This window comes from Schistocerca americana, chromosome 4, assembly GCF_021461395.2.
Source record: "Schistocerca americana isolate TAMUIC-IGC-003095 chromosome 4, iqSchAmer2.1, whole genome shotgun sequence".
Classification (NCBI taxonomy): Eukaryota; Metazoa; Arthropoda; class Insecta; order Orthoptera; family Acrididae; genus Schistocerca; species Schistocerca americana.
In genome coordinates this window covers 228,792,186-228,806,777 of record NC_060122.1, presented here as the reverse complement: position 1 = coordinate 228,806,777, position 14,592 = coordinate 228,792,186, and the positions used below count along the sequence as shown (strand labels likewise).

The following is a 14,592-nucleotide window of genomic DNA, read 5'->3' as shown; positions in this document are numbered from 1 at the left end:
GCACATCGACCGATTTCCGTACCATTCGTATAATTCCTTCAATGCTTTTTTTTTCATCAACAGAATTTGACCCATAAAGAAGGCAAATACCAAAGGACTAGTATGGGTTACTGACGTAAAACACGCATGAGAATAACGAGAATAACAGGCGTTTCACAACTATGAAAACCTTAGCGCAATATTTAATGTTTCAGTACGAATTTAGTTTGCGTTAATCAACAGTTGACAATAAGAACAGCGCGTACGCCTGTACATTAGTGAGTTGCGACACCATGTAATTAAAACACTGGAAACGAGTTACATGCCAGCCAAAAGTACAGGGTGGTTCAGCGCACTTCATTTGTTGCTTCATTGGCTCCTAACGCATTTCCGGTTATCGTGAAATGACTCATGTCGTTACATTGTAGAGGCTGCTTGTAAATTCGTGAACTGATGTCCGATAACTTCGTGGGGATGTGCGAAGAAATTGTGTCACGCTGTTTTGTAGGCATAAAATTATAAAATTTTCTTTCTGATTTATTAATTTACGGGATTTTTTTAAAGTGCTCATATTTATTGGTACTTTAACATTAAAAATGAACTATGTAGTTCTTTGGACTAGTTCATCGAATTAGTTCAGTAAAGAGGACTACCTCAAAAGGAATAGCTCCATAAAAGAACTACTTTGCCGATCTCTATATTCATTTCCATCCCCCCCCCCCCCCCCCCTCGATAGCAGTGCAATCACCATACGACACTACACATGCATTCACTACACTCATCCACACGAAATAGTTACACATGACAGTCTATACTAACAAGAGAAGTGCCCCAGCTTGAAGAGCTATAACAGAATAAAAATTAGTTTAAAAATCGCAGAAATGTCTGTTCCACCTCTCTTCGTGGTTTTTCGACTGTAAACATGTTTGGCTTTGCGCACAATTGTTGTTTGAAAGTTAATGATTCTAAAGACTGCAGAAGAACAGGTCGAGAAGCAAAAATACCAATCAACAGATAATTATCACCATGAGATTCGCTGCTGTCGTAAATGAGGTATTATTTGGATAAAACTGATCATTTACTAACACACGCACTACCTACAGATCATTTCACTGACATCGATTTGTTGTAGAATCATGGAACATATTTTGTGTTCAGACATAATGACCTTTCTAGACGCTGAGAAGCTCATATGCAAAAACCAGCACGGTTTTAGGAAAAAGCGGTCCTGCGAGACACAGCTGGCCGTCTTTGTGCATGATATACAAAAGGCTCTAGATAACGGCTCTCAAGTTGATGCCATATTCCTCGACTTTCGAAAGGCATTCTACTCATTTCTGCACTGTCGCTTGCTCCAAAAAGTGCGCGCTTACGGTCTAGCCGATGATATATGTGGTTGGATAGAAAGTTTCCTAACAGACCGAGAGCAGTATGTCGTCCTGAATGGGGAGACTTCAACAGAAACAAGCGCAACATCAGGTGTGCCCAGGGCAGCGTAATATGTCCGCTGCTTTTTACGATTTACATAAACGATCTGGTTGATGATATTGATATCGGCATTAGACAGTTTGCCGATGATGCTGTAGTTTACAGGAAAGTATTATCACACGAAAGTTGTGAGCAAATCCATGAGGATTTACAGAAAATAAAGGCGTGGTGTAATGACTGGCAGTTATCTCTCAATGTAAATAAGTGTAATCTACTGCGTATAACAAAGCGACAATCCCCATTAATGTAAGAGTACAAAATAAATGACCAGCCTTTGGAAGCGGTATTATCCATTAGGTATCTGGGTGTGACTATTCGAAATGATCTCAAATGGAACGATCAGATTACACAAGTAACTGGTAATCTGGTTTATTGGTAGAATCCTGAAGCGATGCAGTCTTTCAACAAAGGATATTGCTTACAATACTTTAGTTCGTCCAGTCTTAGAGTACTGTTCGTCTGTATGGGACCCTTACGAGTTGGGTCTGATTCAAGAGATTGAGAAGGTCCAAGGAAGAGCGGCAAGATTCGTGACTGGTACATTTAGCCATCGCGAGAGCGTTACAAATCTCATAGAAAGTTTGAAGTGGGACCCACTTGCAGACAGACGACGCGCTAAACGGAAGGGGCTGCTCACTAAATTAGCCGGCCGGTGTGGCCGTGCGGTTCTAAGCGCGTCAGTTTGGAACCGCGTGACCGCTACGGTCGCAGGTTCGAATCCTGCCTCGGGCATGGATGTGTGTGATGTCCTTAGGTTAGTTAGGTTTAAGTAGTTCTAAGTTCTAGGGGACTGATGACCTCAGTAGTTAAGTCCCATAGTGCTCAGAGCCATTTTTTTGCTAACTAAATTCCAAAATCCGATCATCGCCGAGGATGTAGGGCATATATAATTACCACCTACTTTCATATTGTGCAATGAACACCATTCAAAGATAAGGGAAATTAGAGCTCGTACTGAGGCGTTCAGTCTTTTTCCCTCACGCAATCCGGGGGGGGGGGGGGGGGGGTAGATAGTGCCCTCCGCCTAGCCGAGTATATAGTACAGGGTGATTAAAAAAGAATACCACAACTTTAGGAATTTAAAACTCTGCAACGACAAAAGGCAGAGCTAAGCACTATCTGTCGGCGAATTAAGGGAGCTATAAAGTTTCATGTAGTTGTACATTTGTTCGCTTGAGGCGCTGTTGACTAAGCGTCAGTTGATGCTAAGGTGGCGACCGCTCAACAGAAAGCTTTTTGTGTTATTGAGTACGGCAGAAGTGAATCGACGGCAGTTGTTCAGCGTGCATTTTGAACGAAGTATGGTGTTAAACCTCCTGATAAGTGGTGTATTAAACGTTGGTATAAACAGTTTACAGAGAATGGGTGTTTGTGCAAAGGGAAAAGTTCTGGACGGCCGAAAACGAGTGATGAAAGCCTCCAAGAAGCCCTGATCTTACCCCCTGCAATTTTTTCTTATGGGGGTATGTTAAGGATATGGTGTTTCGGCCACCTCTCCCAGCCACCATTGATGATTTGAAACGAGAAATAACAGCAGCTATCCAAACTGTTACGCCTGATATGCTACAGAGAGTGTGGAACGAGTTGGAGTATCGGGTTGATATTGCTCGAGTGTCTGGAGGGGGCCATATTGAACATCTCTGAACTTGTTTTTGAGTGAAAAAAAACCTTTTTAAATACTCTTTGTAATCATGTATAACAGAAGGTTATATTATGTTTCTTTCATTAAATACACATTTTTAAAGTTGTGGTATTCTTTTTGAATCACCCTGTATATATGCAGTTGTAGATGATCGGTTCAGTTGGACCAGAGGACCCAGTCCATTCCATACAAACACAGCCCACACCATATCAGCTTGTACAGTGCATTTTTGACAACTTGGGTCCATTGCTTCTTGGGGTCTGCGCCACATTCGGACCCTGCCACCAGCTCTTACCAACTGAAATCGGGACTCATCTGACCACACCACGATTTTCCAGTAGTCCTGGTCCAACCAATATCGTACGAGGCCAGGACAGGCGCTGTCGTGCTATTAGCAAAGGCAGTCGCGTCGGTCGTCTGCCACCATAATTTCGTCTCACAGTCCTAACTGCTACATTCGTCGTACGTCCCACATGATTTCTGCGGTTATTTCATGCAGTGTTGCTTGTCTGTTAGTACTGACAGCCCTATACAAACGTTGCTGGTCTTGGTCGTAAAGTGAAGGCCGTCGGGCACTGCGTCGTCTGTAGTGAAAGGTATTGCCTGATATGTGGTATTCTCGGCACTCTTCAAACTGCGGATCTCGGAAAATTAAATTCCCTAACGATTTCCGAAATGGAATGTCCCATGCATCTAACTCCAAATACCATTTCGCGTTCAGAGTCCGGTAATTCCAGTCGTACGGCCATAATCACATTGGTCACCTTTTCACATGAATAACCTAAATACAAATGACAACTCTGCCAATGCACAGTTCTTTTATACCTTGTGTACGCGATACTACCGCCATCTGTATATGTGCATATCGCTATACCATGACTTCCGTCACTTTACTGTATGTCTACAATAATTATTATAATAATAATAACAATGATGTTTAAAACTCACCAACTGTTTTCAATGGCTACAGAATAATCCTTCGAAAGACACAGCCACCTGAAGAGTAGAAGCTTCTGTAGTTTCCTATGCATTGAACCCCGCGTGCTGCACAACAGGACAAACAGTGAACCAATTTAGAGTAGGTGTCGCCATGATGACGTGCCACCTTGCAGGCCACGCCGAAACTGATGTCCCCACATTGCGCTGTGATCGTTAACGTAAATCCACTTGAGCACGTCGGAACTACCGGCTCCCGTTTCTAACTGGATGTTTTGAAATTACTTTTTTTGTACAAAAGCACGTTAAATCTCTGGTATGTTTATTTCATGCATCATTTCAAAAATAATTATGGCTCTGCATACCATATGAAACGGTTACCTACTGTACCACTGTGCTAGATAATTCATAAACTCAAGGACAAAACGATTCTTTGAGTCATCATCTGACTCACACTGTCCCCATAATATCCTGCAAACAATACAGATCTTCTCCCTAGATAACGGTCAAATAGAGGTGTTTCACTCTGTCGTGAATGGAATACTCCTTTGTTTCAAGAATGCCGCTTCGTTCTGTGATAATTGCTTTCAGTCTTATGGATAGAAAGCTTTTTTCCACCTGGGTCCTGCGCAAACCTCTTATACTTACTGTCAAAAATAATCCTTTCGTTCGAAAAAAGTGAGTTGACATTCTTTCATCAATGAATATCATGAATGAACTTCGGATTATCAGTAAATCATAAGCAAGTAAAATTTTAAGTTTCTTTTTTTACTCACAAATTAATATTTTGATTTTCACTTCTTCCTGAATTTTTAAGAGGCCACGACTGAGGAAGTTGTATGCAAATGCAGAACTATTCTCATAACACAGCACACAAGCAATTAAAACGCTGAACCACAATGGACAAAAGTTTCACAATTTGTAGGCCGATGGTGTACATGACTTAATCTCACATCTCAGGTTAAAGCAGAGGTTCCCAAACTTTTGTTTGTCACGCCCCCCTTCTGCAGAAAAGAAAACTTCCGTGCCCCCCTAAAAAAATACAAAGATTTATATTAATTATCAAGAAACTATTGAAAAATTTGTGATGGTGACGTCATGTAACATGGTGCGCTGTTAATGTATCGAGTCGCAATTATTACGTCATCAGTCTAGTCTAGTGATTATAAGCCACTCCTAAAGTAAAGAAAGTCCTTGGTAAACAAGGAAAAATATTTGCGACCTTTGCAGATTAGTGGATGCGGGCCATTATTTTAAGTTGAGTGTAGCTTATTACTTTCACTCATTATCAAAAATAGTCACTCAGTCACGGTGTTAACGAACATCACTGATTTGTACGGCTATAGCGGTCCCCATTGTCATTGCGCATAGGTTGGCATTTATGTCAATGACGACAGTTACCGAACGGCGACAAACGCCCAGTTCTCAGAACCAGACAAAACATAAAAAATAAGTTTTACGAAATAATTTTGCAGACTACACAGAAATTTAAAAAATATGAATAAAACAACTTCCTTACCTTGATTACATTCCCCTGCTGCACACCATTTCTTCACCAGTATACGATTTTAGGACTACTCTTCGTTTGCCATATCTAGGATGAACTTTCGCTGTGTCTTCATCCAAAAGAAATACTATTATTAGTTGAAATAACACACCACACGTAACATCAGAATCCATAAGGATCGCACGCAGTGTTTATATTTAAATCAGATTCACTATGTTTATTTGATATTGTTTCTTCGAAATAGTTTTTTATAATTTTACAGTATTACCTACATGTAAGGATAGTTAGGAGAAAAATAACAAGTTCTCTTATAATGTGACGTATTTATTATAAAAGTATTATTTCCACACACATATGGCAAGAAACAAACAAATAAATCAATGTGAAGGATGAGCTTGCATATTTTTTACAAGATTTTGAATTCTTGGCTGAATAGTAGAAACTGCGCAACGTAAATCATTGGCAATACTGAGTTTGCTTCTAAGCTTATTTTTTATTGCCACTACCGCTGAAAATGCTCTTTCGCACAAATAAGTGCTTGAAAATGGTAAATACAGTTTCAATGCTTGTTCTGCTGTGCTGGGATACACCGTGAGATATTTCACCCAAAATAAAGGCTTATCCATCTTCTCAAAGTCGTACTTCGCAGCAGAATCATTTTCAATTTCTAAAACTTCCTCTTGTAGTCTGTCTGGCAACACATCCACGTCAACGTGAAATGGATCCGTCGCTAACCTATAATAAATTTTATCATCACAACTGTTAGGGAAGTATCGTTCGAATTCATCAATGAGGTGCTGCAAATGGTTCGATATTTTACTCTTAGTGTCAGTATCCTTAAAATGGTTGTGAAATCGGGCTTCTTCCAGGATTCCAAGCAATCTGGGAAAGCAGGAATAAGTGCAGGCTAAAATTTTACGTTTCCATAGTTGCAACTTATCAGTAAACGCTTTGATAGCATCCCAATGAAAAATTATGTTTGACTTTCCACCTTGTAATTTCAAATTCAATGTGTTTAAAGATTCGAAAATATCTGACAGATAAGCCAATGCAACATGAACACCGGGCTTTCTAAATTCAATTCAGTTTGTTTGTTATTTTCCAAAAACTGCATCACTTCGTCTCGAAGTTCAAATAATCTTCCTAACATATTTTCTTTTGAGAGCCAGCGTACTTCTGTATGAAATAAAAGTGTTTTATACTCTGCTCCCAAGTCTTCACAAAGAGCCGTAAATAACCTGGAATTTAACGCACTCTTTTTTAATATGACTCACGATTTTGATGCACAATTTCAAGACATCATTGAGTTCCTTTGGAAGTGTCTTAGCTGCCAATGCTTGACGGTGTATTACACAGTGGATAGCAGTAAAACTAGGTTTTTTTTTCTCTTACCATCTGCACGAATCCTGAGCGACATCAAAGCATTGATGTGGCGCCGTCTGTGCATACGCTATCAGTTTCAGCCATGATAACTCATTTTTACACAAGAATTCAGAGACGGCTGCCATTATATGAATTGCTTCTGAAGTTGTCTTTAACTCTGTAGAAAACTGCAACTCTTTTTTAATTGCTTCATTTTCTATATAGCGAACGAAAGCTAGCAGTTGGCAACAAATCGCAACGTCGGTACTCTCGTCTAACTGTATTACGAAAAACTGCGATTGTTTGACGGCCGTAACTAATTGATTTTGTATGTCTTCAGCCATATCATCAATCCGACGTTTCACAGTATTGTCAGAAAGCGGTATTTGTGAAAGCTTTTGTTTACTTTCTGACCCAAGAACAATATCAGCAGCTTTCAACAAACAGGGTTTCACTAGTGTCTCTCCGATAATATGACTTTTCTTGGCCCTTGAAATAAGTAACGATAACTCATACGAGGCTTCCAGTACCTTTTCTGATGTCTGAGCGAAGAATCCAGCAGTGTCCAACTTCATCAGTTTCAAATTATCACATTTTGCAGCAAAAAATTCCTTCGGCTTCTCTTTCAATGCACCATGCTTTGCCCACAAATGGCGTTCCAGACGAGAAGGTCTCATGAAATCATTGCTCAATACCTCATAGCAAACAACACATTGCGGCTGGTCAACACCATTTTTTTTTTGTATAGAAGCAAAACCGTATTTGATATAATCATCATTATATTTACGTTTTTTCACGACGACACTCATGATGAAGTAAAGAAAAAAGAAAACAAGAAGTTAACAGTATAATTTCGCACTAACACTGATTTTACTGAGACACAACTGTGAAAGATTCCAGAAAAATCCAATACATCAGATGTGTAAACAACTGCAAGCAATCACCTGAAATAAAGGAAAGCTACTGTCATCTGTCGGCACCTCAGATGGCTGCCTGTGAGGAGTGGGGCGAAGAACGGGGAAGCCCAGCCGCAGCGCAGGAAGCCAGTGCACTGTCTGTCTGCGACCTGGTGGCCGAACAGGGCTCTTGCTGGGAGAAACGGGCTTTTCCCGGATTAGGGCGGTAACAGCCCACAGGCACCCTAAGAATTTGCTACCTGTTCTGCGGTGCTGTTTTGAGCAGTGCAACCTGGGGTTTTATGTGAAAATCGTTTTCGTGCCCCTATCTTTCGTTACTTATAAACGAAACGTTATAACATGAGGCAGTATCAATGAATTGGTTGTCAAATTTCACAGTAATTAAGTAAGGTCATGGATACACCTCACACATCCCTGGAAACTGTGTACAGTGCCAAGCAGTTATCTCTGTACTCGTACCAAAGGAAGCCATTGTCGCATCAAAGAACGTACACTAATTTCAAACGAAATTATGCCGTATTTCAAAAAGTCAGAAGAAAAATAACTGTTTTGTCAGATAAGTAATCCAAATGAAAGAGCTGTAGTACTAACTGTTCGAAAAAAAAAAAAATAGCCTCACTAATCGACTTCATTGTCTACGTAGCTGGGTTATGTTTCATTGTTAGCACTCCGACAATGTTTCCAGAATGGCGTGAAGTACTCTGCTCAGAACGAACACTTGTACTAGTTTCGCATTCACGTCGTGCACATTTTTCTGGTGACAAAGGGCATAACCCTGGCGTCCAAATTACGAACCCGCCAGTTCAAAAAAATGGCTCTGAGCACTATGGGACTCAACATCTGAGGTCATCAGTCCCCTAGAACTTAGAACTACTTAAACCTAACTAACCTAAGGACATCACACACATCCATGCCCGAGGCAGGATTCGAACCTGCGACCGTAGCGGTCGCGCGGTTCCAGACTGTACCGCCTAGAACCGCTCGGCCACCCCTGCCGGCCCGCCAGAAGTGTTTACAAATCTTATATATTAGAATTAACGCATATCGCCTTCGTAATTTTGAGAGTTTCTGTGTGTGACATTCTAAACGTGACATACTGAACGTGATCTTCAAAAGCTGTATGTTCTAGGATATGTTATTGAGATAGGATTGCGGGAAGTGGGACGCCAAACGATTGCATTTAGCACCATAATCTATCATTAATACCTGCACATTCATTTTTATTAAAATACCGATATTAAAGAAATATTAGGCTTATACAGCTAACTCCACCCGCGCCTCCCTTGCAACATCATCACCCCCCCCCCCCCCCCCCCCGGGAGGCACACCCACCAGTTTGGGAACCTCTGGGTGAAAGTGACATTATAGGGAATGGATCAGCAAATGGCCACAAGGTTTAAGTTCAGAGGCAAGAAGTCATCTTGAGCAAGCACCAAAAGAGGGATTCGCGTCTCGAAAGCGATTGTGTTTTATACCGGTATCCATGCACTGCTGCGCCCTCTTTAATTTCTGTACTACGACATCTGACACTTAGCCCCTGCTTAGGTACGCGTTGTTTGTCAGTTTACATACTGACGTCCATTTCTATACATTTTTCGAAAAAGAATTCCAGTCTCTCATAACGTGGCAAGATATACACTCCTGGAAATGGAAAAAAGAACACATTGACACCGGTGTGTCAGACCCACCATACTTGCTCCGGACACTGCGAGAGGGCTGTACAAGCAATGATCACACGCACGGCACAGCGGACACACCAGGAACCGCGGTGTTGGCCGTCGAATGGCGCTAGCTGCGCAGCATTTGTGCACCGCCGCCGTCAGTGTCAGCCAGTTTGCCGTGGCATGCGGAGCTCCATCACAGTCTTTAACACTGGTAGCATGCCGCGACAGCGTGGACGTGAACCGTATGTGCAGTTGACGGACTTTGAGCGAGGGCGTATAGTGGGCATGCGGGAGGCCGGGTGGACGTACCGCCGAATTGCTCAACACGTGGGGCGTGAGGTCTCCACAGTACATCGATGTTGTCGCCAGTGGTCGGCGGAAGGTGCACGTGCCCGTCGACCTGGGACCGGACCGCACCGACGCACGGATGCACGCCAAGACCGTAGGATCCTACGCAGTGCCGTAGGGGACCGCACCGCCACTTCCCAGCAAATTAGGGACACTGTTGCTCCTGGGGTATCGGCGAGGACCATTCGCAACCGTCTCCATGAAGCTGGGCTACGGTCCCGCACACCGTTAGGCCGTCTTCCGCTCACGCCCCAACATCGTGCAGCCCGCCTCCAGTGGTGTCGCGACAGGCGTGAATGGAGGGACGAATGGAGACGTGTCGTCTTCAGCGATGAGAGTCGCTTCTGCCTTGGTGCCAATGATGGTCGTATGCGTGTTTGGCGCCGTGCAGGTGAGCGCCACAATCAGGACTGCATACGACCGAGGCACACAGGGCCAACACCCGGCATCATGGTGTGGGGAGCGATCTCCTACACTGGCCGTACACCACTGGTGATCGTCGAGGGGACACTGAATAGTGCACGGTACATCCAAACCGTCATCGAACCCATCGTTCTACCATTCCTAGACCGGCAAGGGAACTTGCTGTTCCAACAGGACAATGCACGTCCGCATGTATCCCGTGCCACCCAACGTGCTCTAGATGGTGTAAATCAACTACCCTGGCCAGCAAGATCTCCGGATCTGTCCCCCATTGAGCATGTTTGGGACTGGATGAAGCGTCGTCTCACGCGGTCTGCACGTCCAGCACGAACGCTGGTCCAACTGAGGCGCCAGGTGGAAATGGCATGGCAAGCCGTTCCACAGGACTACATCCAGCATCTCTACAATCGTCTCCATGGGAGAATAGCAGCCTGCATTGCTGCGAAAGGTGGATATACACTGCACTAGTGCCGACATTGTGCATGCTCTGTTGCCTGTGTCTATGTGCCTGTGGTTCTGTCAGTGTGATCATGTGATGTATCTGACCCCAGGAATGTGTCAATAAAGTTTCCCCTTCCTGGGACAATGAATTCACGGTGTTCTTATTTCAATTTCCAGGAGTGTATAACAAAATGCTTTCTTACAACTAATTCGTTCCGGGAAGAATGAGACTCCTACCGTTTATCGCTGATTTTTATCTTTTATCCATGCCCATCTCATAAGCCTACCAGGAACTTTACTCTCCACTGTTTCAGGTTGATGGTTCGGGAACGAATGCAGTGGAGCCATCTACCAACGGTAGCACCAGCGGCAGGACACTCTTCGGCGTCTTTTCGAGGCCAAGCTCGTTGCAGAATACAGCACCTCCTACATGTTCCTGCAGTAAGTTCACTTTTAATCCACGTCTATCTCTAATGTCGGCACAACGTGAAGTGATTGTAAAGAAACAAGCTGAGAGATATTTATGCATCTTACCATTCCATAAAACATTATACAACAAAAGTCCGGCAAATCAGTCATTCATGGATCACATTCAACACACGGACAGGAACTGTGTAACGAGGTGGTCTAATGGTAAAGATATGGACTCGATTCAGTATGGGCTGTTTCTAGAAGATATTCACTGATTTCACTAAATCACATCATGTATACCGTTAAATAGTAAGTATAGGCTTACATAGTTAATAAGTAATATATGTAACTAAATTTCAAAAACTTTATTGACCCAGGGAAAACTTGCGAACACAATTCTTGTTTCAAAAGAGAGCACGATGATGCAAGTTCTGAGTGCGGTTCAATACAGATCTCGCGGGAGACTTCACCAACAAAGATTATGACGGCAGTAGCAAGCGAAACATTCCGGAAACTATGATATCTACAATCGAAGATGAATAATTAACTATTAGAGCAAATGACGGCTGCACGAATATTAATAGTTCTAAAAAAGGATGATATACAAGGTTACTTATGTGTTTATAATCTTTCGTCTTTATTTTTTCTAAACTTATCTGTTCAACGTGAGTTGTTTAATTTATTGCTGCACATTAGGTTTAACGGGGAGCTCAATGGTTATTGGTCTGAAATGAGTTTGGGAAACCTTCTACAAATCACACGAGACCAGTCTGTGTTCTAGATGGCAACTGTTTATTCAGATGCGCAATCAAATTGGAACTGACTCACCTCCTCTCTCGAAAGTAAGCATTTAACCCACATTACTCGCTGATATATATATTAAATGTCGCCACTACACGAAAGATAGAGCACATAGCTTCAAACAACACTCGCTTGCGCCGTAATCACTACTCTACAGATAGGGAAGACAAATGATCGTCTTCGGTTTATTGGGAGAGTTTTGGGAAAGTATGATAAATCTGTAAAGGACACCGCACATGAGACGCTAGTGCGACCTGTTCCAGAGTACTGCTCGAGTGCTTTTGGGAGCTGCAGCAGGTCAGATTAAAGGCAGGTATCGAAGAAATTCAGAGGGGGGCTGCTGGATTTGTAACTGGTCGTTTAGAACACCAGGCAAGTTTTTCGGAGACGCATTTGGAACTCACATGGGAATCCCTCGAGGGAAGGCGACGTTATTTTTGAGGTACATAACTGAGAAAATATTGAGAACCGGCATTTGAAGCTAACTGCAGAACGATTCTACTGCTGCCAACATACATTTTGCCTAAGGACCAACAAAATAAGATATGGGAAATAAGGGCTCATACGGAGGCATATAGACAGTCGTTTTTTCCTCGCTCTATCTGCGAGTTGAACAGGAAAGGAAACGACTAGTAGCGTACAGCGTATCCTCCGCCACGCACCTTACAGTGGCTTGTGGAGTATGTATGTAGATGTGGACGTAGAATTATATATGAGGCAACGTGTGTAACAGTACTAGAGATGTGTTTTGTTGTCAAAGATATCAGTTCATGCATATTGTTTTCAGTGAGTTGGGTTCCGATGTCCTTCTCTCTTTCTCGCTCTCCTTAATGGATACTTAACATGTTCAAAAAAGTATGAATTTGTACTGTCACCGAGAACCAAGTGCAAAAACTTCTCTTCATCTAACATCGTTCAGTTACCATACCAGTCCGGCGGTTTCGAAAAACTGAGTGATTCTTGACCTGTCGCCCTTAGCTCCCCCAACTGTCACCTTTTGCAACTGATGCTTCACACGACATTACAATACGCTGCGAGAAAAAAAGGAAAAAAAAACAGTACACCATTTTAGAGGTTGCTAGTTCACTGAAGACTCATTGTTTAAACAGTGCAGAATGGAGTACATGAAACGCTTACATTTACAGATGGCTCAAAAAAGTGGTTCAAATGGCTCTGAGCACTATGGGACTTAACTTTTGAGGTCATCAGTCCCATAGAACTTAGAACTACTTAAACCTAACTAACCTAAGGGCAACACACACATCCATGCCCGAGGCAGGATTCAAACCTGCGACCGTAGCGGTCGCGCGGTTCCAGACTGCAGCGCCTAGAACCGCTCAGCCACCCCGGCCAGCTTACATTTACAGATCAATAGCATAAGCAGTTCTGAGGTACCAGATATCGACCCATGCTGAAACCCACATATCAGTGCATGGTGTAGCCTCCACAGGCGTCAGTGCGGATGCTGACTTTGGATATCCAGTTGATCGTACAGAAGGCGAACACTGTCCAGGAATATTTTATGCCACATCTTCTCGACCTGTTCACGTAGTTCTGTAAGAGTTGTTGGTTGATGAGTCACATGAGTCACTACTCCTCCAATCACATCACACATATGTGCTCGATTGGAGGCAAGTCCAGAGATTGTGCTCGTCAGGGAAGCTCCTGCACGTTTTGCAGAGCACGTTCGGTTTCACGGGCAGTGTGTGGGCGAGCACTATTATATGGGAACAGCACATCACCTTCCTGGTGCAAAAACAGAAAAATAATTAGTCTAACAACATTCTGCACGTACCGAGTGCTGGGTAGCCTCCCATCTAGAAACAACAAAGGTGAACGAGAATTTTAGCTTATTGTAGCCCAGACTGTACAGCCTAGGGTGAGGCCAGTGTGTCTCGGACGAATGCACCCTATGAGACAGCGCTCACCAGGTCTACATCGTGTGTACAAACGACCATCAGTCATACGCAAGCAGAATCTGCTATCATCGCTGAAGACCACGGATCGCCACTCAGTCTTCCAAGTGATCCTCTGACAGCACCAGTCGAGCCGTGCACGTCGATGCTGTGGCGTGTGTGGAATACAGGCTAAAGTTTGCGTGCCCGTAGTCTCACTGCAACGGTTCGTGTGACGTGTCTGGGTTCATAAGCCCTTTTGTCTGTGCTGTGGTAGCTGTACGATCTGCCACTGCTTTCCTTACAATACGACGATACTGGTGGGCGTCTGGGCTGCGTGGACGTCGCGCTGCATGGACGTCCACAACCTCTTCTATGGGTGCGAGAATGTTCACGTGACCACTGATATTAGCGTCAATGCACAACTGATGTAGCATGTCCACCTTGTGTGGCAATTCTCCAAAAGAACCATCCCTCCACTTGGAAGGCCACAATTTTCACCCTTGCAAACTCGATTAGCTGGCTGTAGGAAGCATCAGTGCACCTCTGTAATATGATTGCCTACTTGCTTTACACGTTTGCATCACAGTGAGCCTTCAGGCCGTGAACATTCCCTATTAAAGGGTAGACACAGATGGCGCTCTGCTAGCTATCCCACTACGCTATCTGTTGGCGGACGACGTTGAAACCATTACCAGAACATCCACTATCCTCCAAGTAGCACATGTCGTCATCGGATCAAAATCGACGTCGTTTTTCCAAGTGTACTAGCTTCTTC

General features: G+C 43.4%; 1 protein-coding gene across 1 annotated transcript in view; it reads left to right on the top strand.

Moving 5' to 3' along the window:
- LOC124613011 (trypsin-7-like) overlaps nucleotides 1–14,592 on the top strand; it is a 151,197-nt gene that overhangs the window by 80,643 nt on the left and 55,962 nt on the right. Inside the window, exon 2 of the mRNA XM_047141565.1 lies at nucleotides 11,022–11,148. Within this exon, the coding sequence (XP_046997521.1) occupies nucleotides 11,022–11,148 (127 nt within the window). The remainder of the gene's footprint in view (nucleotides 1–11,021; nucleotides 11,149–14,592) is intronic.